The sequence below is a fragment of the Chanodichthys erythropterus genome, chromosome 2 (genome assembly GCF_024489055.1).
Source record: "Chanodichthys erythropterus isolate Z2021 chromosome 2, ASM2448905v1, whole genome shotgun sequence".
Taxonomy (NCBI): Eukaryota; Metazoa; Chordata; class Actinopteri; order Cypriniformes; family Xenocyprididae; genus Chanodichthys; species Chanodichthys erythropterus.
In genome coordinates, this window is record NC_090222.1 from 26042654 (window position 1) to 26066829 (window position 24176).

At 36.4% G+C, this 24176-nt stretch overlaps 1 protein-coding gene across 1 annotated transcript in view; it reads left to right on the forward strand.

Moving 5' to 3' along the window:
• tg (thyroglobulin) overlaps positions 1–24176 on the forward strand; it is a 39641-nt gene that overhangs the window by 634 nt on the left and 14831 nt on the right. The window contains exons 4-32 of the mRNA XM_067394646.1: positions 379–567; positions 766–925; positions 1766–1872; positions 2056–2199; positions 3408–3590; positions 4013–5050; positions 5292–5888; positions 6001–6234; positions 6535–6672; positions 7292–7369; positions 7519–7619; positions 7738–7858; positions 8285–8488; positions 9206–9409; positions 9550–9695; positions 9991–10147; positions 10311–10475; positions 10834–10983; positions 11187–11351; positions 13421–13543; positions 13652–13767; positions 17326–17431; positions 17966–18163; positions 18656–18829; positions 20118–20204; positions 20351–20434; positions 20822–20959; positions 21063–21236; positions 23998–24109. Coding sequence (XP_067250747.1) covers positions 379–567; positions 766–925; positions 1766–1872; positions 2056–2199; positions 3408–3590; positions 4013–5050; positions 5292–5888; positions 6001–6234; positions 6535–6672; positions 7292–7369; positions 7519–7619; positions 7738–7858; positions 8285–8488; positions 9206–9409; positions 9550–9695; positions 9991–10147; positions 10311–10475; positions 10834–10983; positions 11187–11351; positions 13421–13543; positions 13652–13767; positions 17326–17431; positions 17966–18163; positions 18656–18829; positions 20118–20204; positions 20351–20434; positions 20822–20959; positions 21063–21236; positions 23998–24109 — 5593 coding nt within the window. The remainder of the gene's footprint in view (positions 1–378; positions 568–765; positions 926–1765; positions 1873–2055; positions 2200–3407; positions 3591–4012; positions 5051–5291; positions 5889–6000; positions 6235–6534; positions 6673–7291; positions 7370–7518; positions 7620–7737; positions 7859–8284; positions 8489–9205; positions 9410–9549; positions 9696–9990; positions 10148–10310; positions 10476–10833; positions 10984–11186; positions 11352–13420; positions 13544–13651; positions 13768–17325; positions 17432–17965; positions 18164–18655; positions 18830–20117; positions 20205–20350; positions 20435–20821; positions 20960–21062; positions 21237–23997; positions 24110–24176) is intronic.

Consider the following 24176-nt stretch of genomic DNA (forward strand, 5'->3'; position numbering starts at 1 on the left):
AGTTGTTAAATTTTAATTTATTTAATTAGTATTTTTCTATAAAGAAACCTATCATTGGATATTTCACAATATTACTGACTATTCAAATAAATGCAGTCTTGGTCAACATAAGAGACTTCTTTCAAAATGATTTAAATAATCATTCTGACACCAAACTTTTAAATGCTAGTGTATTTGCTTGGGGTCTCTGGGAACCCAAACATAATCCTTGAGCAAGCACTTAAGGTCACAAGCTTACATCAGAGATATGCTGTTAATCTAAAGCATGATTAACATATTTAAGGTAATGTTTATATAAGGATTTAGCAAAATCATAACTTATATGTGCCCATTGAATCAATTGATTTGAATTGACCACATCCTGTCTTCTCACTTTAGGTTTGACATCATGCCAGCTTCAGAGACAACAGGCACTGCAGACTGGAGGCGCAACCCTAGTGCCAGTGTGTTTGGACTCAGGTGAGTACGAGCAGGTGCAGTGCGATGCGTCCCGTAGCCAGTGCTGGTGCGTAGACCAAGAAGGAATGGAGATCTACGGAACCAGGCAGAATGGAAAACTCTTAAAGTGTGAGTTCACTTATTCATTGTCATATTCATTTGATTCCCTGGATGCATTAGTTGAACAGTTTAGATGAGTCTCTGAATGAAAGAGTTTTTTCTGCTTAAATGTGTTTTCTTAGCTATTTTATTGCTGACTCCGCTGGCTGATACTTAAATGGATACTTTGTGATCAGATGTAAAATGTACCTAAACCCTTAACCCTAGGTCCTGGTGCCTGTGAGGTGAGACAGCGTCGACTCCTTCATGGTATCGGAGAACCCTCTCCCCCTCAGTGCTCAGATAATGGGGGCTTCTTACCTGTGCAGTGCAAGTTTGTCAACACCACTGACAGGATGATATTTGATCTGTTACACACCTTTAACAGGTGAGACATGCTGTTTCTTCAAACCTTACAGTACCGTTCAAAAGTTTGGGGTCGGTAAGGTTTTTTTTTTTTTTAATGTTTTTGAAAGAAGTCTTGTAAGCTCAGCAAGGCTGAATTTATTTGATCAAAAATACAGTAAAACAGTTATATTGGGAAATATTACCATTTTAAATGGTATTTAATGTAATATTTAATGTAATTTATTTATGTGGTAGCAAAACTAAATTTTCAGCTACTATTACTCCAGTCTTTAGTGTCACATGACCCTTCAGAAATCATTCTAATATGCTGATTTGAAGAAACATTTCTTGTTATTATCAATGTTGAAAACAGTTGTGCTTCTTAATATTTTTGTGGAAACCATGATTCAATTTTAGGATTCTTTGCTGAATATAAAGTTCAAACAGCATTTTTTCCCCCAAATATAAATCTTTTGTCACATTTTAAATGTCTTTACTGTCATTTTTTAATCAATTTATTGCATTCTTGCAGAATAAAAGTATTAATTTCTTTAAAAATCTTACTGACTGCAAACTTTATTTAAATTAGCAAATAAGGATGATTTTTTTTTTCACATTTAAATTGAATTTATTTGAATAAAGATTCCCTTTTGAAAGCTCTTTTAGTGAAGGACTAGACATATGTATCTGGGAAACCAGCCCAAGCTGTGCATGTTTTACCACCAGACAGCAGTATTGTGTCAGACAGAAGAAGCATTTATAGTTTTCCCTTTTCCTAATTTTCCAGTCTTAGTAGTTAAACTGTTTTAGTCTTCGCTAACAGTTTAAAATGCATCTGCTAAAAGTGACTTATTTAACTGAAGTTTCTTGTCATTAACAGAGACCCAGAAGTGTTCCAGACCTTCAGTGGTTTCAGAAAGGCCTACCCAGAGCTTTCTAGTTATTGTTTCTGTGCAGACAGCCTTGGAAGAGAGATGCCAAGCACAGGTAATACACACCTCTTCAGTTACATTTCAAGTTAAAGAACGGGGCCAAAAAATAGTTAGTATGTTAAAACTCAGCAAAGAGTGATCCGTAAACTATAACCATTGTGCACTCACAAAACACTGAATTCCATTTTTTCCTTTTCTGTATTATAAAGATTAACTGTTTTGATTTCGGTTTGTCTAGGTGTGGAGCTGCTTTTGGATGAGGTGTATGACACAGCATTTTCAGACCAGACTGCAGGAAGTACATTTGCACAGTCAAACATGTATCGAATCCTACAGCGCCGCTACCTTGCTGTCCAGCTGGCCGTGAGCGGAAAATTTAGATGTATGCAACATTTTGTTAATAACATTGAATAACATAATAAACAAATAAAAAACATAATATATAAATATATATATATATATATATATATTTTTTTTTGCCATAATAAAATAAACTTTTTTCTTATTTTTTGCTGATTAATAAATATTAGTTTAACGTATTTAACGTAATATACACTACCACTCAAAAGTTTGGGATCGGTAAGATTTTTAATGTTTTTAAAAGAAGTTTCGTCTGCTCACCAAGGGTGCATTTACTTAATTAAAAATACAGTAAAAACATTAATATTGTGAAATATTATTACAATTTAAAATGACCGTTTTCTATTTGAAAATATTTTAAAATGTAATTTATTCTACAATATTTTTTTTTCAGGATTCAGGATGATGAATAGAAAGTTCAAAAGAACAGCATTTATCTAAAATACAAAGCTTTTGTAACATTTTACACTACCATTCAAAAGTTTGGGGTCAGTAAGAATTTTTATTTTTATATTTTTGAAAAGAAATCAAAGAAATGAATACTTTTATTCAGCAAGGATGCATTAAATCAATCAAAAGTGACAGTAAAGGCATTTATAATGTTACAAAAGATTAGATTTTAAATAAACACTGTTCTTTTGAACTTTCTATTCATCAAAGAATCCTGAAAAAAAAATTGTACACAAATATTTTGTACAATTTGTACAATAAATGTTTCTTGAGCAGCAAATTGACATATTAGAATGATTTCTGAAGGATCATGTGACAGTGAAGACTGGATTAACGATGCTGAAAATTCAGCTTTGCCAACACAAGAATAAATTACATTTTAAAATATTTTCAAATAGAAAACAGTCATTTTAAATTGTAATAATATTTCACAATATTACTGTTTTTACTGTATTTTTAATTAAGTAAATGCACCCTTGGTGAGCAGAACTTCTTTTAAAAACATTAAAAATCTTACCAATCCCAAACTTTTGAGCGGTAGTGTGTGTATATATATATATATATATATATATATATATATATATATATATATATAATATATATATAAATATTCTTGTCAAATATACTTTTCCTGTGATAAAATAATTTTTTATGTTCCATGTACATGCAAGCATAGAATATAAGAAAAAAATACTATACTGGCAGTGCAGGACTAAAATGTACCTTTTAGCAGTTCTAGTATTTGCTTCATCTGTATAATAGTACTGTTGTTTTCATAAGGTCCCACCCCATGTGAGAATGAACGGGCTGCAGCTACTCAGGCTGGCAATTCCTTTGTACCCTCCTGTACTGATAACGGCATGTATGTGCCAACCCAGTGTCAGTCCGGTGGTCAGTGCTGGTGTGTGGATACTAATGGCAAAGAAATCTTTGGCACACAAGAGTATGGAGTACCAAAATGCAGTGAGTTTGGCCTTAATTGCATCTGTGTTTTTCATGGAATATTCCATAATTATGTGCCATCCCCATGATGCCTTTTCAGCATCTCTGGCAACAGTAAATCTTGATTTTTATCCATCAATAACATTAAAAAGTAATGTTCAGGAAGTCAAATAGTACATTGAAATTCATGAGTGAACATATTGTGAACTACTCGTATTAATACAGTCTAGCAGTAGAAATTCACGGTGGTTTAATTGTACAATTTATTCTATAATTTTTGTGATCTTTGAGCTTATTTGAATGATTTTACCTGCCAAGGGACCAATGAAGCAAAAACTAATCTTTTTTGTTGTTATTTTTGGTTTACCAGTCCCTTGCCAAGTAAAACTTCAAGTAGAATGGAGTTTGTGCACTGACTAATGTTGTGTTTCTTGTTTGTTTAGGCACTGGAGTGAAAGACTGCATGTCTGAGAGGAGACAAGCCCTCTCCAGGCTTTTTTATGGCCCAGCTGGAGACTTCAGCAAGAGCAACGTGTTCCCTGTTTCCAAAGACACTTTCTCTTTTCTTGGTACTTGCAGTCCTGAATTCCTGGAGCTTTTGGCCAACTCTGGTCTTCTGCAGTCGTTGCCAGAGTTGGAGCGTCCAAATGTCAGAGACATCCTGGCAGAGCTCCTCCAAGGGATGTTTCCCTCTGGGGCTCTTGCCCTAAAAGCTCTTGCTCTTGCCCCGAACCCTAAGAGACTCCAAGAGAATCTCTTTGGGGGGAAATTCCTTAAGAACGCTGGCAATTTCAACTTCACTGGCACTGTTGGAAACAGTGGTACATTGAGTTTCAGTCAAGTTTTCAGTCAAGTTGGTCTGATGCAGGCCACAACCGACTTGTTGCTGTTGGCCAAGACTTTCGCAGATGACTCTGCCAGTCTTAATATAGACCAGGAGATTTCTGATGCATTTGGTCGTTCTGTGAACCTGAAAACCAACCGAGATATGATTAAGCTTATTTCATTGGCTCTTGAGAACGAGCAGTTTCTCAATACCCTTCGAGAAGCCATAAAACAGCTGAAGGCAGAAGAAAGCACCCAGTTGGGTCAAGTGTTTCGTGCCATTTTCCAGAAATCAGATGTTTGCAAGTCTGTGACTTCTACCTCGACTCCATACATTCCCCAGTGCACTGAGAATGGACTTTACCAGGAAGTTCAATGTCAGGACACAGAGTGTTGGTGTGTGGACTCTCGTGGTCTGGAGATATCAGGTTCTCGCACTACTGGGTCCAGGCCGAAATGCTTATCCCAGTGTGAGAAAGAACGTAAGATGGCGATTGCAGTCAAAGCCAGTAGTTCTGCAGGATCTGAGGTCTTCATTCCTAAATGTGAGACTGATGGTGCTTACGTAGCAAGACAGTGCCTTGGCAAAAGTTGTTTCTGTGTGGACCCATCTGGAACAAAACTCAGCACTCAGAGTTTAGGAAGCTCTCTTCAATGTGAGTTTGAACACTAAACACGGATAATTAATTACAGAGATATAATCATACATTTAATTAGACACACATTTATGATCTGGCTCATATGAAATAAACAACCAGCCAAAATGTACTTATTATAGAGACTTTGACATCTTGTTTTATAGAGCTTAAATTGATTATGACATTTTAATATGATTTTTTTATGATTTAAAATATGTTGTGATTGGATATATTATCCTCTATTGATCTTCTTCCAAAGGTCCAACAAGGTGCCAGGCCACAGCGACCCAACAATTCCTGTCCACAATCCGCTCTGTTCTCTCAGATCCATCTTCTGTAACCCAGCTTTCAGAAGTGTACATCCCTCGTTGTGCATATGATGGCAGCTGGCACCAGATCCAGTGCGATGGACCTCCAGAACAAGTGATTGAGTTCTACCGTGAGTGGGTTCGGATCATTAATTCCGGTCAAGACTTGCCCGTATCAGAACTTCTTGGAATTCTGCGAGCCTATGCAAGAAACACAGAAGCAATGGCGTCATTCCGAGCCTTTGTATCTGAATTGTTCAAGACTGGGCACCACAGAGTATTCCCTGTCTTGGCGAGATTTGAGAAGTTCTCTGATATTCCATCTGACTTGTTAGATGGGAACGTTGAGGCAATTTATGGACCATCAGTTTTTCTGAACCCATTATCTCTGTGGAGACTGATCAGAAGAGAAGATTCTGGTTATCCAGGTCCACTATCAGACTTCAGTGTTCCTTTTGGGAGCTTTCATCTGCGTCAATGCTGGTGCGTTAACCCTCAAGGAGACATGCTGGCAGATAACAAGGCTCCAGTTGGACAAATCCCCAAATGTGAGTTATACAATATAGTAATTAATATATCTAGTGACATTACTATCTATTCAAATATTACTTTACAATCTGTTTAAATAATCTTCATCATATCTCATTTGTGTCTCTTCAGGTCCAGGTCCATGTTCTGTGGTTCAAAGCCAGGTCTCTATGTTCCTGAAGCAGGCTGAGGAGCTGATCTCTGCTTCAAACAACTCACATGTGCCTGTGGGTTATGGTTTCCTCCTGGCTAAGAGTGTCTATCTGAGCCCTGAGGAGTTGGAGCAGACACGCTCCTCAAAGATCCCCATCTCTCAAACTCTGCTGAGCAACATCAACTCAGCATTGAGACTCGCAGCTCATTCCAGTACAGTCTTTTGTTTTTTATTGGTCACTAATTTGTGTCAGTTATGTGGCGCTTTGTACGGATGGTCAGATAGTATTCTATTCTTATTATGATAATATAATTTGAAATGGAAAAACTTAAATTAAACATTTAGACCCCACTCTGTATTCTTCAGATGTGCTTTTTTAGTAAACACTCCCTACTCATTACAATTATTTTATAAAAGCTGTAAGAATGGGAGCGGACACATCTGAGATCTTATCAAATTTACTGTAAAGCTCTACCCACACTAATATTGAATATGCTTTTGCTTCTTGACAGCCTTACATTTCTACTGGCAGAGCAGACTGATGGCCAGTGACAAAGACAGACAGAGTTTAATGCTGGGGTACCAGCCCTACATCCCACAGTGTGACGCTTATGGCCACTGGCTGCCCAGTCAGTGCTACCAAAGCACAGGTGAAACCATACTCTGGTACTTTTTACCTCAAAAAAAAGTAAAAAAAATTAAAAAAAATAAAAAAGCTTGGCACATACACTACAGTTCAAAAGTTTGGGGTCAGTAAGATGTTTTAATGTTTTTGTGAAATATTATTACAATTTAAAATAATTGGATTCTATTTCATTTATTTTAAAATGTAATTTATTCATGTGATTGCAAAGCTGAATTTCTGCATCATTACTCCAGTCTTCAGTGTCACATGATCCTTCAGAAATCTTTCTAATATGCTGATTTGGTGCTCAAGAAACATTTTTTACCGTAAGTTTTAAAAACAATTGTGTTGCTTAATATTTTTGTAGAAACTGTGATATATTTTATACCAGGAGTCTTTGATGACTCAAAGGTTCAAAAGAACAGCATTTATTTGAAAATGATTTTTTGTGACAATATAGAAGTCTTTCCTGTCATTTTGTCAATTTATGGCATCCTTGCTAAATAAAAATATGAATTTCTTTAAAAAAAAACCTTACTGATGCCAAACTTTTGAACAGTAGTGTACTTCTGCCAACAGAAAACATTATTGCAATATTTGTTTATGGATAATTGTCTTTTTTTTTTTTTTGTCTGAAATCATAGGTCACTGTTGGTGTGTTGATGAAGAAGGTCGATACCTCACAGGCTCTCTGATGTCTCGTTCTGAAGCCCCTCAGCAGTGTAAGAGTCCAATCTCATGTTTTTCTCAAATCTTTTCAATAATAATCAAGGTTGTTAGGGGAACTGCTAGTTTAACCTCTGGGGTTTATCATTTAATCTCTGGATTGTGAATAAGTTTGTAAACTGATTTGTAATAATTTGTCTCCCAGGCCAAACTACATGCCAGAGGCTCCAAAGTCACTTCCTGCTTTCTGACTGGACACAAACAAGCTCTAATATCACTTACACATACAGCCCTTCATGTGAGGAGGTGAGGCCTTCTTTTTGAGTTATTTGGTTTGTACTGTACATAAAAAGTACATTCATTTTTAACCAATGAATTTGCATTTCATGTGTATCTGTCTCATTGTTTGTGTGCACGTCTGTAGGACGGTGAATTTTCAGTACTCCAGAAGACCAGTTCAGGCCTTTTGCAGGGGTTGTGCGTGAGTCCAATAACCGGACAAGTCATCCAACCTGCCATTGTCGATGCCTCTGGAGAACTGCAATGTAATTCTTTCATACATCCATCCATCCATCTGTACAATCTGATTTTCGATCATCAACCTACCCGTAACTGTAACCTACCCATAAAAGGGAAATAAAAGGGAGATAGGAATTTAGTTTCAATATGAGCATTATGTTTTTCAAGTTCAAAAACATATCTCAAAAACTGCGTTTTGTACCATGCAGTTGCACTCCATCTAGCTGTTTCAATCCATGTACATTTCACATAATGTTTTAAGTACATCTGCCTATTTTATATATGAATTTAACCTAAAAAAAAAGTATGCTCAAAATGAATATATAGTTCGTAGAAATACTACACTGTACATTGAATATATTGGGTCAGAATTTTCGCTTGGACCCAAAAACTAATCCTAACATCTGATTGGTTGATAAGAATGTTGTTCCTGCACCAACATTGTGTTGTAGGTCCAGGTTGGTGTTCTCTACAGAAGAGTCTGACACTGCAGAGAGAGGTCGGTGTGGGGTATGAACCTGAATGTGTGCAGGATGGCCAGCAATTCTTACCCCTGCAGTGTGACCTGTCCGACTGTTGGTGTGTTTCTCAAAGCGGAAAGGAGCTGCCAACAACACGGACCTCTCGCAGCACCGGACAAACTCCAGCCTGTGACAGTAAGTGAATTAGGACACACTTTGCAAGTTGGAATTAAACGGAAGTTGCTATATATATATATATATATATATATATATATATATATATATATATATATATATATATATATATATATATATATATATATATATATATATATATATATATTTGTAATATTTTCCGTATTGTAACGTATATACAAGTGAAATGGCTTCTCAACAAAACAAAATGTAGGGTGGAACTTTGTCAGTTGGGAATACAGTACCTATAAAAAGCTTGGAACATTACATTTTTTTGAAAGAAGTCTCTTATGCTCTATTTTTTAGCATTGATAATAATAATAGTAATAATAATAATAAATGTTTCTTGAGCAGCAAGTCAGCTAATTAGAATGATTTCTGAAGTATCATGTGACACTGAAGACTGGAGTAATGAGGCTGAAAATTCAGTTTTGTCATAAATTACATTTTTAAATGTATTAAAATAGAAAAAAAATATTTTAAATTGTAATAATTCAAAATATTACTGTTTTTTAAATTAAATAAATGCAGCCTTGGTGAGCAAAACTTCTTTCAAAAACATTAAAAAATTGTAATGTATCCAAACTTTTGACAGGTAATGTAAATAATTTATTATAAAAACAGCAATATTTAGTTAAAAAAAATGCTGACTTTAAAATTTTAGCATAATGTATGCTTGTGGCAACATGATTTTCCCTTATTTGTTTCCCTTTTCAGTTCCTGAGTGCTCCCTTCCATTCGGTGACATTTCCCATGGTGCCATTCTGTGTAGCACTGCAAATGTTGCAGGTCAGCAGAAGCAGCGCTGTGAGTTGTTCTGTGACCAAGGTTATGTCAACACCCTTCCTGTCGCCAGCTTCCTGTGTGATCCCCAGGCGAGAAACTGGCTTGATGATGCTCCACTGTCCTACGCCTGCCAAAGTAAAGGCCACACACACATTGTTCTATTTACCTGTTAAAACGCTCACAGTTTAATGCAGTGTGTCCTTTTGGGATTTGACTTTCTATAAGGTCTTGATGCTCTAATTACTGAGCAACTGTGTATCTGTAATGTCAATCAGAGCCTCAGGTATTGCAGACAGTGCAGGTGTACTTACAGCTGCAGATGTCGCTGGCTGAGGGTCAAAAGAGTTGCAGCACCCAGAGTGTTGAGCTACAGGCTGCTTTGCTGAGAGACATGAGAGCTACAGGTCTCTGCAGCCTACAGGTACAATACACACAGTCTGCTTTGAGATATATATATTTGTGTATAAAAAAACACATTTTTAATGTGTGACAAAAAGTAATAAGCATAATATTATAAAGTAAATTTCCCCTCGAATACTATTTAGATTGACAAGTAAATTGTTACTTGGCCTACAATATTTTATTAATTCCAAGTGTAATGTTCAACATCTAGGTATCTTTGGCCTACAGTAGAATGACAACAAACTGTGCACGTCTCCAAAACCTACATATACAACTATGTTTGTTTCTTTTGAATACTTGTTTATGTGTGTTAGCTGACCTCATCTGGCCAGACCAGCTCTGTTGCAGTTTGTGACGAATCATCTGTGTCTTTTGAGTGTTTGACTGACAAGGAAGTCACTGTGCGCATCACCTTTAGGGCTCGCCTCTCTGACCTGCCAATAACATCTCTCCCTGATCTTCATGACATTGGTAAAAACAGACTTTATGTGCCTTATCTAGTCAATTTCCGTATACTTATTTCCTATCTAATATCAAATGTTTAATTTCACACTGACATTACATTAAATCATTAATATGTTTTATTATTCCATGTACTTTTCTTTCTAAATTAATGCATGTTTATTTTTCACAGATATAGCACTTAGTGAAGAGAGATTGTTGAACAGTGTTAAGGAATTAATCCGAAGTGGGTCATACCGGTCCATCTTCCTCTCTGATGGCTCTCTTGCTTTCTCCAGTCCTCCCTCATTTAGCTGCATGGCTGGCTATAAGCAGCTCCCACAATCCACTGGGTGTGGTAGGTTGGCTTCTGTACCATTTGGTCGTCTTAATGACAGACTGGCCTGTTTACCATAAAGGAAAATGGCTTTACTTGCATTTCTGAATATGCACCTATAAAAGTTCTTTAACTGATGCATATTTTAGCTTACTGGCATGTACGAAAATAGAAATGTGGTGTGAAAAAAATGTGTAAATGTATTTGTGTAGGTTTATGTAATATTTCAAACTGCATACACTTTCTCCTCATCCTCTATTATTAATCTTCCCTTCTGTATCTGTCAAACGTTCTCCACTTTTTCCACTCTAGACCATCATTACCCATGCTTAATCACTCTGCTCACTGTGTGTTTGTTTTTATCCTCTCTCACACACAGTGTTGTGTCCAGCTGGTTCTTTTTCCAGTGGTGGCGTGTGTATGGCGTGTCCGCGTGATACATTTCAAGCAGAAGAAGGGCAGGTCTTCTGCTCTCCCTGCCCCTCGGGAACATCCACTGTGGCCCAGGGAGCCTTCAGTGTTTCTCATTGTGAGTAAAGGCCAAACTAAATCAGTTCAGCCCAACTCTCACACAAATTCAAGAACAGCAGGTATAAATGGTTACAGTTACAGCTCTGTCAAAATGTAGATCACAGGTTTCAGTGGCAGGAGTGACCAGCTAGCAATATTGCTTTTTTTCATGGTTTAAATATTGTTTTCTATTTGTCCTCTTTCTATCTTAATACTCTTAAGGTCTCACTGATTGCCAGCAGAGTAAACTGAGTTGTACAAAGAAAGGGGACTTCCTGTCAGCCCAGATGCACCCAGTGTCTGGCAGATGGTTGTGTGTCTCCCCACAGGGGGAGGAACTTTCTTGGACATCCTCTGATGGTCCAATGACAGTTGAAGAGTGCAAAGGTATGCGTTATAGTCGGTGTTAAGTACAAATATCTAAATATAGCAATGCTGCTACATTTTTATATAGTGTGTACAGTGTTATACAGTAGTTCAGATGCTTTAAAGTAGTGTAGCTAAATTATAATAGTCAAAATTTTATAGTTAAAGTCGGCACAGAATCTGTTTTCTAAATTAATGTTATTGATCTCATCGTGAACAATTCATCCGTGCATTTGTTTAATTTTTAAAAGCTTTTTTGACCTTGTAATTGAATTAAAATGTCATCACTGAAGCAACAGACTTCTCTCTGGTGACTTATTCTGGACTTCTCCAATCATTCAGTCCCCTTAAACCCCGCCTCCTTACAGTCAAATCTGCCTGCATCCAATCAACAACTGATGGATGGTTTCCAGCCTACTTTTTTTCATTACTGATAATCTGTTTTACTCAGATGTACATAATATGGAATAAAAGATCTTTTAGTAGTTCCACTGCGACTTTAAAGGGTTAGTTCACCCAAAAATGAAATTTCTGTAATTTATTACTCACCCTCATGTTGTTCCACACTGAGAGGTAATCTGAGAGGTAAATGACTCCTCCATAGACAGCAATATAATCACTACTTTCCAGGTCCAGAAAAGTACTAAAGACATCCTTAAAACAGTCGACGTGACTACGGTGATTTAACCATAATTTTATGAAGTGACGAGAATACTTTTTGTGTGCAAAAACAAAACAAAAATAACAACTTCGTTCAACAATCTTGTCTCTTCACTGTCATCATCCTTACGCAGTCGACACAGTAAGCACAGTGAAGGCTTCCGTGTTTACGTATGAATGCCGACTCAGTATTGGCCAAAGCTGATCATGTGAGCAGCACGACGCATGTGTGTGATGCTGACGCAGGAGCCGGCCAATAACGAGTCGCCGTTCTGACGTAGAACCTGGAAGCGCTGGACATGGACAACGTATGATAATGACACAAAAGAGAAGATATTGTTGAATAACTTCATTATTTTTTGTTTTGTTTTTGCGCACAGAAAGTATTCTTGTCGCTTTAAAACATTAAGTTTGAAACTCTGCTGTCACGTCGATGGTTTTAACAATGTCTTTAGTAACTTTCTGGACTTGAAAGTGGTGATTATATTGCTGTCTATGGAGGAGTCCTATATCTCTCAGATTCCATCAAAAATATCTTAATTTGTGTTCCGAAGATGAACGAAGGTCTTACGGGTGTGGAACGACATGAGGGTGAGTGATTAATGGCAGAATTTTTGGGTGAACTTAACACTTTAAATTCTCCTGTTTGTCACTATATATTTGATTCAAATAAATAGATAATTTTTTCTTTATAGTTGTATTAGTTATTTGGTGTAAGTTTACCCTATTTACCTTACCCTAAAATCTTAATTGTTTTGTGCCAGATAAATGCTGCTCTAATTGTAAAAATAAATCATATAACAGTGATAGTTTTATATTTAAAGCTGCTGTCCGCGATTTTTGTCCCTCTAGCGGTTAATAAACAGAACTGCACGCGTCTTGCAGAGGAACATTGTAGCTGGAGCTACTTTTCTCCGTGTATGTCTATGGCGAGTCACGCAGTTACTGTGATACTCTGTGGCGGGTCCTACCAGTCTGGTCTAAAATAGTCAGAATATAAACACTTATTATAAGTGTACCATAATGATTCAGGATAAGACAAAAACACGGTTTGGAAAATGGATTCATGTTGTATATTCTCATTATATAATTTTTGTAAATTTTTAAAAAAAGTTGCGTAATGCAGATTGCGTACTGCAGATTGTGCCCTGGAAGATTCATGTCAATATGTGGCTGTTTTCAGTGATGAAGTGAAAACTTACTGTGAGCTCAGATCTAGCTTTTTAAATAACTTTTCACTAACATGTAGTTTACTACTAGTGTAGCTGGACTTGGGGAGCTACAATTTAAAAGTGCTTTCCGCAAGACTGGCTTCAGTATTGCTTCAACAGTGCTTAAGTAGATCAGTAAATCTTTATCAGTATGAAAGCACAAATATTATATAAATTCATTTGTGTGTGTGTTCAGAATATCACTCTGTGTGTTTGCAGTAATGGAAAAGTTTGAAGTGGTTGCTTCTTCATCCCTGCTGCTGAAATCAGAAAGTGCTGACATACTGAGCTCTGATTCCTCAACACAGCCAAAGGAAACACAGCTCAGGAAGTGTGTGCTTGGTGAGATACACTGTTAAATATTGCAGCTGTGCACCCGTACTTGAATTAGTCAGATGTGTACTTAAACTGTTCATGATTAATGTTGATCACATCTCTGATCTCTGATAGATTGTGCCCTGGAAGATTCATGTCAATATGTGGCTGTTTTCAGTGATGAAGTGAAAACTTACTGTGAGCTGTACAGCACAAGTACAGATAATGTTGAATGCAGGACCTCTGAACAAGTATGACCAAAATACATTACCCCATGTCAATTGTATGTTGAATGCAGTGTATTTGTTAAAGGATTAGTTCACTTTCAAAAGAAAATTAGCCCAAGCTTTACTCACCTTCAAGTCATCCTAGGTGTATATGACTTTCTTCTTTCTGATGAACACAGTCAGAGATATTTAAAAAAAATACCCTGATGCATCCAAGCTTTATAATGGCAGTTAACAGGAGTCACGAGTATGGACTGAAAAGAGTGTTTCCATCCATCATAAACGTACTCCACACGGCTCCGGGGGGGGTTAATAAAGGCCTTTTGAAGCAAAGCGATGCATTTGTCTAACCAAAAAAAATTATTATATTTAACAAGTTATGAAGTAAAATATCTAGCTTCTACCATACCGCCTTCGATATTCAACGTACAAAGAAAGTGTAAAACTCTTGCAGTTCAACAAAAAGTGTAACTGAGCCAGTTTACACTTTCTTCATAACTTAAAGGGTTAGTTCACCCAAAAATGAAAATTATGTCATTAATGACTCACCCTCATGTCGTCCTAAACCCGTAAGACCTTCGTTCATCTTCGGAACACAGTTTAAGATATTTTAGATTTAGTCCGAGAGCTTTCTGTCCCTCCATTGAAAATGTTTGTACGGTAGGCTGTCCATGTCCAGAAAGGTAATAAAACATCATCAAAGTAGTCCATGTGACATCAGAGGGTTAGTTAGAAGTTTTTGAAGCATCGAAAATAAATTTTGGTCCAAAAATAACAAAAACTACGACTTTATTCAGCATTGTCTTCTCTTCCGGAATCTTTTCCATTGAATTGATTCCATTGAACTGATTCCATTGAATCCTTTCATCTGTCGGCGTTGGTAATGCACTTTTACATCGCTGTGGTTGTTTTTGGCGATTAGGACAACGTTTTGAGTAAAGTCAAAAAATAGGTTGAATGTAATTTTTTTGTCAAAATTGGGTTTTCATTAAAGGTGCCCTATAATTAAAAATTGAATTTATCTTGGCATAGTTAAATAACAAGAGTTCAGTACATGGAAATGGCATACAGTGAGTCAAACTCCATTGTTTCCTCCTCCTTATATAAATCTCATTTGTTTAAAAGACCTCCGAAGAACAGGCGAATCTCAACATAACACCAACTGTTACGTAACAGTCGGGGTGTACGCCCCCAATATTTGCATATGCCAGCCCATGTTCCCAACATTATGAAAGGCATTAGACAAGGGCAGCCAGTATTAATGTCTGGATCTGTGCTCAGATGAATCAGCAGACTAGGTAAGCAAGCAATAGCAAAAAATGGCAGATGGAGCAATAATAACTGACATGATCCATGATTACATGATATTTTTAGTGATATTTGTAAATTGTCTTACTAAATTTTTTGTTAGCATGTTGCTAATGTACTGTTAAATGTGGTTAAAGTTATCATTGTTTCTTACTGTATTCACGGAGACAAGAGCTGTCGCTATTTTCATTTTTAAACACTTGCAGTCTGTATAATTCATAAACACAACTTCAATCTTTATAAATCTCTCCAACAGTGTAGCATTAGCCGTTAGCCATGGATCACAGCCTCAAACTCATTCAGAATCAAATGTAATACATCCAAATAAATACAATACTCACATAATCCGACGCATGCATGCATGACGAACACTTTGTAAAGATCCATTTTGAGGGTTATATTAGCTGTGTGAACTTTGTTTATGCACTGCTTAAGGCAAGCACGAGCTCCGTGGGCGGGAGCGGGAGCATTTAAAGGGGCCGTGCGGCGTAAATCGGCTCATATTTAATGATGCCCCAAAATAGGCAGTTAAAAAAATTAATTAAAAAAAATCTATGGGGTATTTTGAGCTGAAACTTCACAGACAAATTCAGGGGACACCTTAGACTTATATTACATCTTGCAAAAAAACGTTCGATGGCACCTTTAAATTGTCTATCATCTCTGAAAAATATCTTGGCAAAATTCATCCGGGTTAAGTGCAGAAAAATAGCGATTTATAGTGGCAAGTCTTTCTCTAACGTTACTGTTTAAGAACACACCCAGCGGAGGTAAAAGAGAAAAAGAAAAAAAAAACGGCCATAGCTTTCCCTCTCTTAACACTACAAAGACAGTTAAGACAGCTACCAAAATAAACCACTTAACTAGAATGAAGGTGTATTAATAATGCAAATTTCCCGCCAGTCCTGTATAAACTACGGCACGCTTCAGAAAGTGCTGAAGAAAGCACTTCACTTCATACTCGTTGATCCTGCTCACTGCCATTATAAAGCTCAGATGCATCAGGATATTTATTAAAATATCTCTGATTGTGTTCATCAGAAAGAAGAAAGTCATATACACCTAGGATGGCTTGAGGGTGAGTAAAGCTTGGGCTAATTTTCATTTGAAAGTGAACTAATCCTTTAATGATGCATATTTGTATCGTAAATTAGAATGTATATTTAAACCCAATTGTAGAGGAATTTTACAGTTAAAGACCCAAAAGAACAGATACTGTATGATGAATGAAGACCCAGAGACACAGGTTAAAAAAGAATTGAAGAAAATTTTACCGAAGAATAGTTTGCAGTTTCATCAGCAGAAGCCAGCTTCAAGTCTCACAGGGAGGTCATAGGTCGCTCTGCGTGCATTCACATTTGCGCAACAATTATACTATAACTTAGTCTACTAACTACATCATTACTTATGTTAAAAGATTCTGATTGGCTAAGAAAAATAGACAAAATTAGTAATCTTCCACACATGGACAGATAGTCAGAAGCATATCTCCATCCATCATGATGCTAACGATCGGTCCCTGAACTTAGGCACAGGATGTCCTCTTAAGTCTCAAGCAGAGTGCACAAATGTCCATTGATACCAATACAGGACCTACACACAGAAAACTAGCACACATACACAGATACACATGATTCACAGCTTCTTCAAGATTGAAGTTGGCCAACTATAAACAGCAAAGTTTCTCAAAACATACTGATAAGTTATAATTTTCTCTCAGTGAGAGGTACAGACAATATTCTAAATAATTTTCTAGTGTTTGAAAAGGAAAATAAATGCTTTAACATAAGTGGAAGAAGTCAAGAAGTATTTAGAAAGATAAATGATAATTAATAACTCAAAAGATATGTATTGAAGCGGCAGTGAATTCCAGAATCCACCCCTTCACAATATACACTACTGTTCAAAAGTTTGGATTACAGAAATGTTTTTTGTAATGTTTTTGAAAACAGTCTCAAAAAACGTTTGAATGCTATTCTAATAGTTGCATGCTTTCTACATACAATTTCTTCACTTTTTAGTTTCTGACTTAATAATTTCAGCATTATTTTGTCCAATTTGTCTATTAATTTGTCTTTACAAAAGCTATTAATTATAAAATATGGAATATTTTCATTTTGAGAAGACAGACATTTATCATATTCAAGAGTCATTTCCAGTGTTAAATCTGCTGTTGGGTCTTTTGTCTTGGTGGCGCTCATATAGGAGATATTCCCAGAAGTGACACGATTATTACAAAAAATGAAAAGCCTTGCGGTTTGTTTGGCATTACAGAGCAAAGGGTTTCTCGGAAATGATGGTGCTGAGACGTTCCAGACTCTCAACTGTGTTCTGAAAATAAAAGGAGATGAATCCAATCTGACAGTGCTGAGAAAGAAAGGTAAGGAATCATCAGCTATTAGTTATATGCCACATGTTTGGTTAGTTGTTGTGAGTCACCTGTACCCTGTGTTGGTTACGCATTACAGTAAAATGTAGTGATGCATCTATTGTGGTGTGAGTTTCAGTTTGTCTGAATAGAGAATGAATTATCCTAGGAGACAAAGAGCCTGTTACAATGAAATATAACCAACATACAATATCATAATTGAGCTGTAGTTCCAAAGATTAAGTTGTGGTTTGTGAGTAATGATTTTAACAAAGTGGTCTACTCTATTGTGGACACAAGAATAAAGAAAATCATGTCATTAAAAACATTCCTCAGACTTGTTCTGTTCAGAGATAAATATTTTTCCATGTGAAATAAACGACTTGATACTTTGAGACTTCTCTCAGGAACAGAGGTCCCAGTTTCTCGTTATTTTTGGCGACTCAAAAGCATTTAGATGCACTTGTGTTCCTTGGCCATGACTTAAAGAATATGTGTACTTCTTTCTTTCTTTTTTACTCTCCATCCTTCATCTTCTGACAAAAGGTCATGAATTCAGCACAGCAGGCCTGAAGAGTTTTGAGAGGTTAAGTTTCCGTAAAACCAGTTCTGGAGTGTATCGGACGCTTGTGTTTGATGCACGTGGAACCACTCTGGCTGACGTCCATCGCTTCTGCGTCAACTCTTGCAGCCGTGAGAACTGCTGTGATGGATTCATCCTGAACCAGAATGTCCTCGATGGAGGTCAGATATGCTTTCACTCATTAGGAGCAGATGTAGCTCCTTTCCACTGCTAGACAAAACCAAAAATGTCACGTGTGAGGGCCCGTAGCGGTGCATTTCTTAAACTGTTTGTTTTTTTTACTTACTTTTAAAACTTAATTTTTTTCAGGATTCTTTGATTAATAGAAAGTTCAAAAGAACAGCATTTATCTGAAAAAGAAAGCTTTTGTAATATTATACATGTCTTTGCTGTTACCTTTGATCAATTTACTACATCCTTGCTCAATAAAAGTGTTAATTTCTTTAAAAAAAAACAAACAAAAAAAAAAACTTACTGACCCCAAACTTTTGAACAGTATATAAAATCTTGATATATAAAGAGTTTTTTAAATGTATAATACTAATCACATCATTTTTTGTTAGAAGTTATCAAAGTATAATAATCCCAAACAATCTGAATCGGAAAAAGTGACTTTTGTTACATTGTTAAATGGTTTGTGTCTTATGTTGCAGGCTCTATCATGTGTGGGCTCTTGAGCGCACCTTCAGTGCTGCAGTGCAGCGAGACAGACTGGGACATGAGAGAAGACGTGGCCTCTTCCAACCGCATCTGTGGTGCTGGTGTCCAATACAGCAAACAACTGAAACGTTTCACTTTCAACTTTGGCGGACAGAACTTCACCATCAGTATGAGTCCACATACACACTCCAGATTTCATATCAACAGATGTACTCAAATGCTTAATTGTTGTTTAAAAATTGCACGGCATGGTTCAGCTGTTATTTGACCTTTATCAGTTGCTTTGTTTTTCCAGTGCTTACTCTTTATTGCATCATTCTGGGCTTTTCCACCCCTGATACCAATTTAGGCATAAACTTTTAAAGGTGCCATCAAACTTTTTTTTACAAGATGTAATATAAGTCTAAGGTGTCCCCTTACTGTGTCTGTGAAGTTTCAGCTCAAAATACCCCATAGATTTTTTTAAATTATTTTTTTTAACTGCCTATTTTGGGACATCATTAAATATGAGCCGATTTATGCTGTGCGGCCCCTTTAAATCTCGTGCTGTCCGCCCACGGAGCTCGTGCTTGCCATAAACAGTGCCTAAACAAAGTTTACACAACTAATTATGTGAGTATTGTATACTATATTGTTTACATTTGATTCTGAATGAATTTGAGGCTCTGATCCGTGGCTAACAGCTAATGCTACACTGTTGGAGAGATTTATAAAGAATGAAGTTGTATTTATGAATTATACAGACTGCAACTGTTTAAAAATGAAAAAAGTGACGGCTCTTGTCTCCGTGAATACAGTAATAAACGATGGTAACTTTAACCACATTTAACAGTACATTAGCAACATGTTAACGAAACATTTAGAAAGACAATTTACAAATATCACTAAAAATATCATGATATCATGGATCATGTCAGTTATTATTGCTCCATCTGCCATTTTTTGCTATTGTTCTTGCTTTACCTAGTCTGATGATTCGGCTGTGCACAGATCCAGACGCTACTGGCTGCCCTTGTCTAATGCCTTTCATAATGTTGGGAACATGGGCTGGCATATGCAAATATTGGGGGCGTACATCCCGACTGTTACGTAACAGTGGTGTTATGTTGAGATTCGCCTGTTCTTCTGAGGTCTTTTAAACAAATGAGATTTATATAAGAAGGAGGAAACAATGGAGTTTGAGACTCACTGTATGTCATTTCCATGTACTGAACTCTTGTTATTTAACTATGCCAAGATAAATTCAATTTTTCATTCGAGGCACCTTTAATTGACTTTCTGTGTTTACTCTGTCTGATTGACTGTAACTTGATGAATCATCATTGATGCAGTGTTTGAGAATCTTAGCATTTTATCATTTAAACTTTTAAATGATTTAACCCTTGATTGGTCATATCAAGATTTATGATGTTATGGCCTGATGGGCATTGTAATGAATATGAACATTTCTTGCAGCTGATGCAGCCTTACCAGCATCCAGCAAAAATAAAACTGGTTACCAGGAAACTCTCATCAGTTTCCAACGTGTCTACATCTGGAAAGGTTTGGACATGCACTGCATACATGAGCAGCATGACACTAATAAAGCATTTTAAATGCCTGTCATAAACAAAAGTATATATTTTGATGAATTATGATCTCTAACTTTTACTCATGTATAGCCTAATAGTTGCAATTTATGTTCTCAGAGTCTGACATGAACACACGTCCAAAAACTACCTCTGCTTGCAGTGGATCAGCTGTTGTAGAGGATTCCAGAATTGCTCTTTCTGGTATGAATGAGTGAAATTAGCCAAACTTGTATATATACCTAAGCATTTTTATCTTCTTGTGCTTAAAAGTACTCTTATAGGACTGGTTTCACAGACAGGGTTTAGAATAAGCCAGGACTAGGCCTTAGTTCAATTAGGGCATTCAAGTAGCTTTTATAAACATGCCTTAGTGTGCTTCTTGAGACAAAACAATGGCACTGGCATATTTTAAGATATGTCAGTGCAAGTTGCTTTAAGTTAAAACAGCTCAAACATGCATTTTAGTCTGGGATGCATTTAGTCTTGTCTGTGAACCCAGGGCATAAGAAGTTTTTTAATGGTTTTAATACAATATTGGTATTTAAAAAAAAAAGTCTCAGTTCTGTTTCTACTGTATTATCCACTTAGACTCAATAAAGGAGGCTTTTGGTGTTCTGGAGAGTGGTGACATAACAGTCGACCCAGAGAGGAAACTGGCTAGTCAACTTTACTGGATCTTTAAACACCAGTACACTTTCCAGGAGGCTCAACTGTGGTGTCTAAAGCGTAAGATCCAAAACCTTTGCTTACAATTATATACTTAGTCAATGCCTGCGTAGTGCAAGAATGTTTCACTTTCTGTTCTGTGAATATGGGTGATGGGTTTCAGGTTGTGAAGAAGAAGAGCTGTGTCACGTGTCCGACACTCGTGATGAAGGCCCTCTGTATTTTGCGTGTGTATTGTATCCTGACACACGTGTGTGTGGGGCATATGACAAACCTCTCAGACAGGCATGCGGTTTTGTGATGACACAGAATCTTCAGACGGCATACCAGAAGAAAGGTGAGACATTTATAGCAGAAATTCCATGTCTCACTGCGATTAAATAACAAGATTTCATTTATGATACAAAAATATGATCATTTGTATTATACAATTCCATAACTCAATACACCAGACCTCAGATAATCACAATACACTATGTGCTGTATATAATGTTTTCATATTTCTCAGCATTAGCTGTTGGTTTTCAGAGACTTTTCTCTGTGATTGGACAGATGGGATTTGCATTACCTTATGCAAGTCTGTGGTTTACTGTAAAGTCTGATGTCAGACTCTTACCACTTTCATTGTGACTTAGTCTTTCTGTCGTTTACTTTATTTGTTTTCAGATATGATCCTAGCAACTGAGCATAGAATGCAGATGATTCAGATGTTGGTATAGCATGAGTTTGACAAAGACAGAGGGTGAAAGGGCAAAATGAGACTATGATGATGGATAATGATTTTTTTTTTTTTTTTTTATTGTCTTACCATGTATATATGCAATATGCATGTATAATGTATACATGCATGTATTAGTTCTTCTGTTTAGTTTTAGTTATGCATCCTGATTGGTTACATCGGTGCCTGAAGTGCTACACCTTTAAGACACCAACACAAAGCAGATTATTGCACTTATTATACTGCTACTTCTCCAAATAAGAACATAATGAACATGAATTGATTCAGTTAAAAATACTATGATTATTTTATGTGAGGAGAGAAATGTACACTTACTACCTGGGTTAGCTTTACTTGTTTTGCTACTGTTAATGGTATAGACTGGAGCATTATCCTAATTTTGCCTTTATATGCAATGCATTGTTCAGTAGCCATGAAAATGAGCCGTGCCTATGAATTTTTTTAGCTAGTGGTAACAGGAATTGTCTGCATGACCAGAGAACATTTCATTGAGTTGAAGTGGCAAAACTCCACTTCACCCATGTGGCGTGCAGACAGCAGTGAGCTCATGCTGTCTGCGGTACATGGAAGCAAACAAAATGACTATTCTCCTATGACTATAACACCTATTCTGAACCAATGGACCTGTTAAAATCTACATGACAGCTTTTGCAACTTGTACAGTTGACAGTGATGTCTTAACATTTGACACCCGCTTTATGCTGCTGCTGTCTATCTTATCTATACACTATCTCAGAAGATGTAGTTTAGGGTTTTATGACCCGTTAAGTTTAAAGTCTAATGGAAATTCCACTGGCTCAAATTCAGAGCATTCTTGCTTGTCATGCTGTCATGCTAAGTTGAGTTCATGCAAAACTCACCAGATTTTAGTTGATTTTGTTGCGGTTTAGTCCATTTCTATTAGTTTTGGTGCTAGTGCACTCCTAAACATTGACTTTGAAAAAACAAACCATTGGGAAAAAAGAAGAAAATCACTTTTAGCACATATAATAATTTTACAAGAATACTGAAATTGAAATGTGATTTCATAGGGATCTAAAATGTGTGCTAGTCTGACCATGGTTTATGATTTTATCATTATATACTTATGTACATATATCTTGTTTTAATTTTGAATTTAGTTTTGAAAATCAACACCATTCAACACCATGACATCTGCTCCATTCTACACCATTCCTCTTTTGTACTACTCCTCTAGGTGTCAGAATTAGTTTCCTTTGAAAGAAAAGCGCATGGTAGAGACTGCCTGTATAACTGTGGTTTATGCATGATGTTCATTGTTAGCCTTTTGATTAGAAATGGAAAAGGAGTGTTACGTAAGATTTGGTTAAGTGAGTGAGTGACCACACAGTAATGTGGTTATTTTGGATGTCTGTCCAAACTGCAGAACAGCTCTAGGATTTAAACCATGTGGAATCACAAGTAATTTATTTTAACAGAAGTGGACAGATGAAGTGTCTCTCAGATTACCTCAGTCATTCATTCCTCTGCATAGCAAAGACTTTGACTGCTCTTTAGCTTTCCTTTAAAAAGGACTCTTTATTGTGGACTATTAAGGAATTTACATAGAGAAGTTTTTTTTTTTTTTTTTTAGTACAAGCCTCTGTCTGTGTTTGGAGAGATGATTATATGGGAATAATTTAAAAGAAAAATGATGTTATAGTTATAAAACCTTATATAGAACCAATAAACTGTTGTATTCTTTGATGAATAGAAGGTTCAAAAGAACAGTATTCATTTGAAATAGAAATCTTTTGTAAATTTGTAAATGTCTTTACTGTCACATCACTTTTGATCAATTGAATGTCTTTGCTGAATAAAACAAACAAACAAAAAAACAAATCTTCCTGACAATCAACTTTTGAATGGTAGTGTATGTGTTAAGTATCTTTAAAATAACAAAACAAGTATATTTAGATTTGATAGTCTTATTATGTGTTCCTGGAACACAAGTGCAGTGATTTTCAGTCATAATAGGGGATCACAGGGAATTGAATGTTTCATGGCCTATAAAGTAGTCCACAACAAAAAGGTGTGATCATAAACTCTTAACATGTGGTCCATCTGTTGATGATGTTTAAGGGTGGAAAATAATGCTGCCTAGGTGGAAATCTGCCGTAAAGGGTTTTCTCAATGTTGTAAAAGAGATTTTCCATTTTTTTGAGCCAGCGTTTTATCTTAGCTTGTACTGAGGGAATCAAAGAACCTCTCATAATTAGCAAACAGTTCGTTTTTTGCCCCAAATGGATGTTTCTGTTTGTAAAATTGGTTAAAAAAATACTCTTTTTACCAACTGTTATGCCAAAATGCTTTTGTTCAAGACAGATAATGTGCTCATCACTTTCTTTTTCTTGTGCAGTTTCTCTGACTGGAAGTGTGAAGAGCTTCTACAGCCGTGTTCCTTTTAAGAAGATGGTGTCTTACTCTGTACGCAGTCGAGTCAGTGTGTCCAGTAAATCTATCACAGAAGGGTGAGGGGAAAGCCAAAAATTTGTTTTTCCATCTCAGTTTACATGTTTCCCTTATGAATAATGCTGT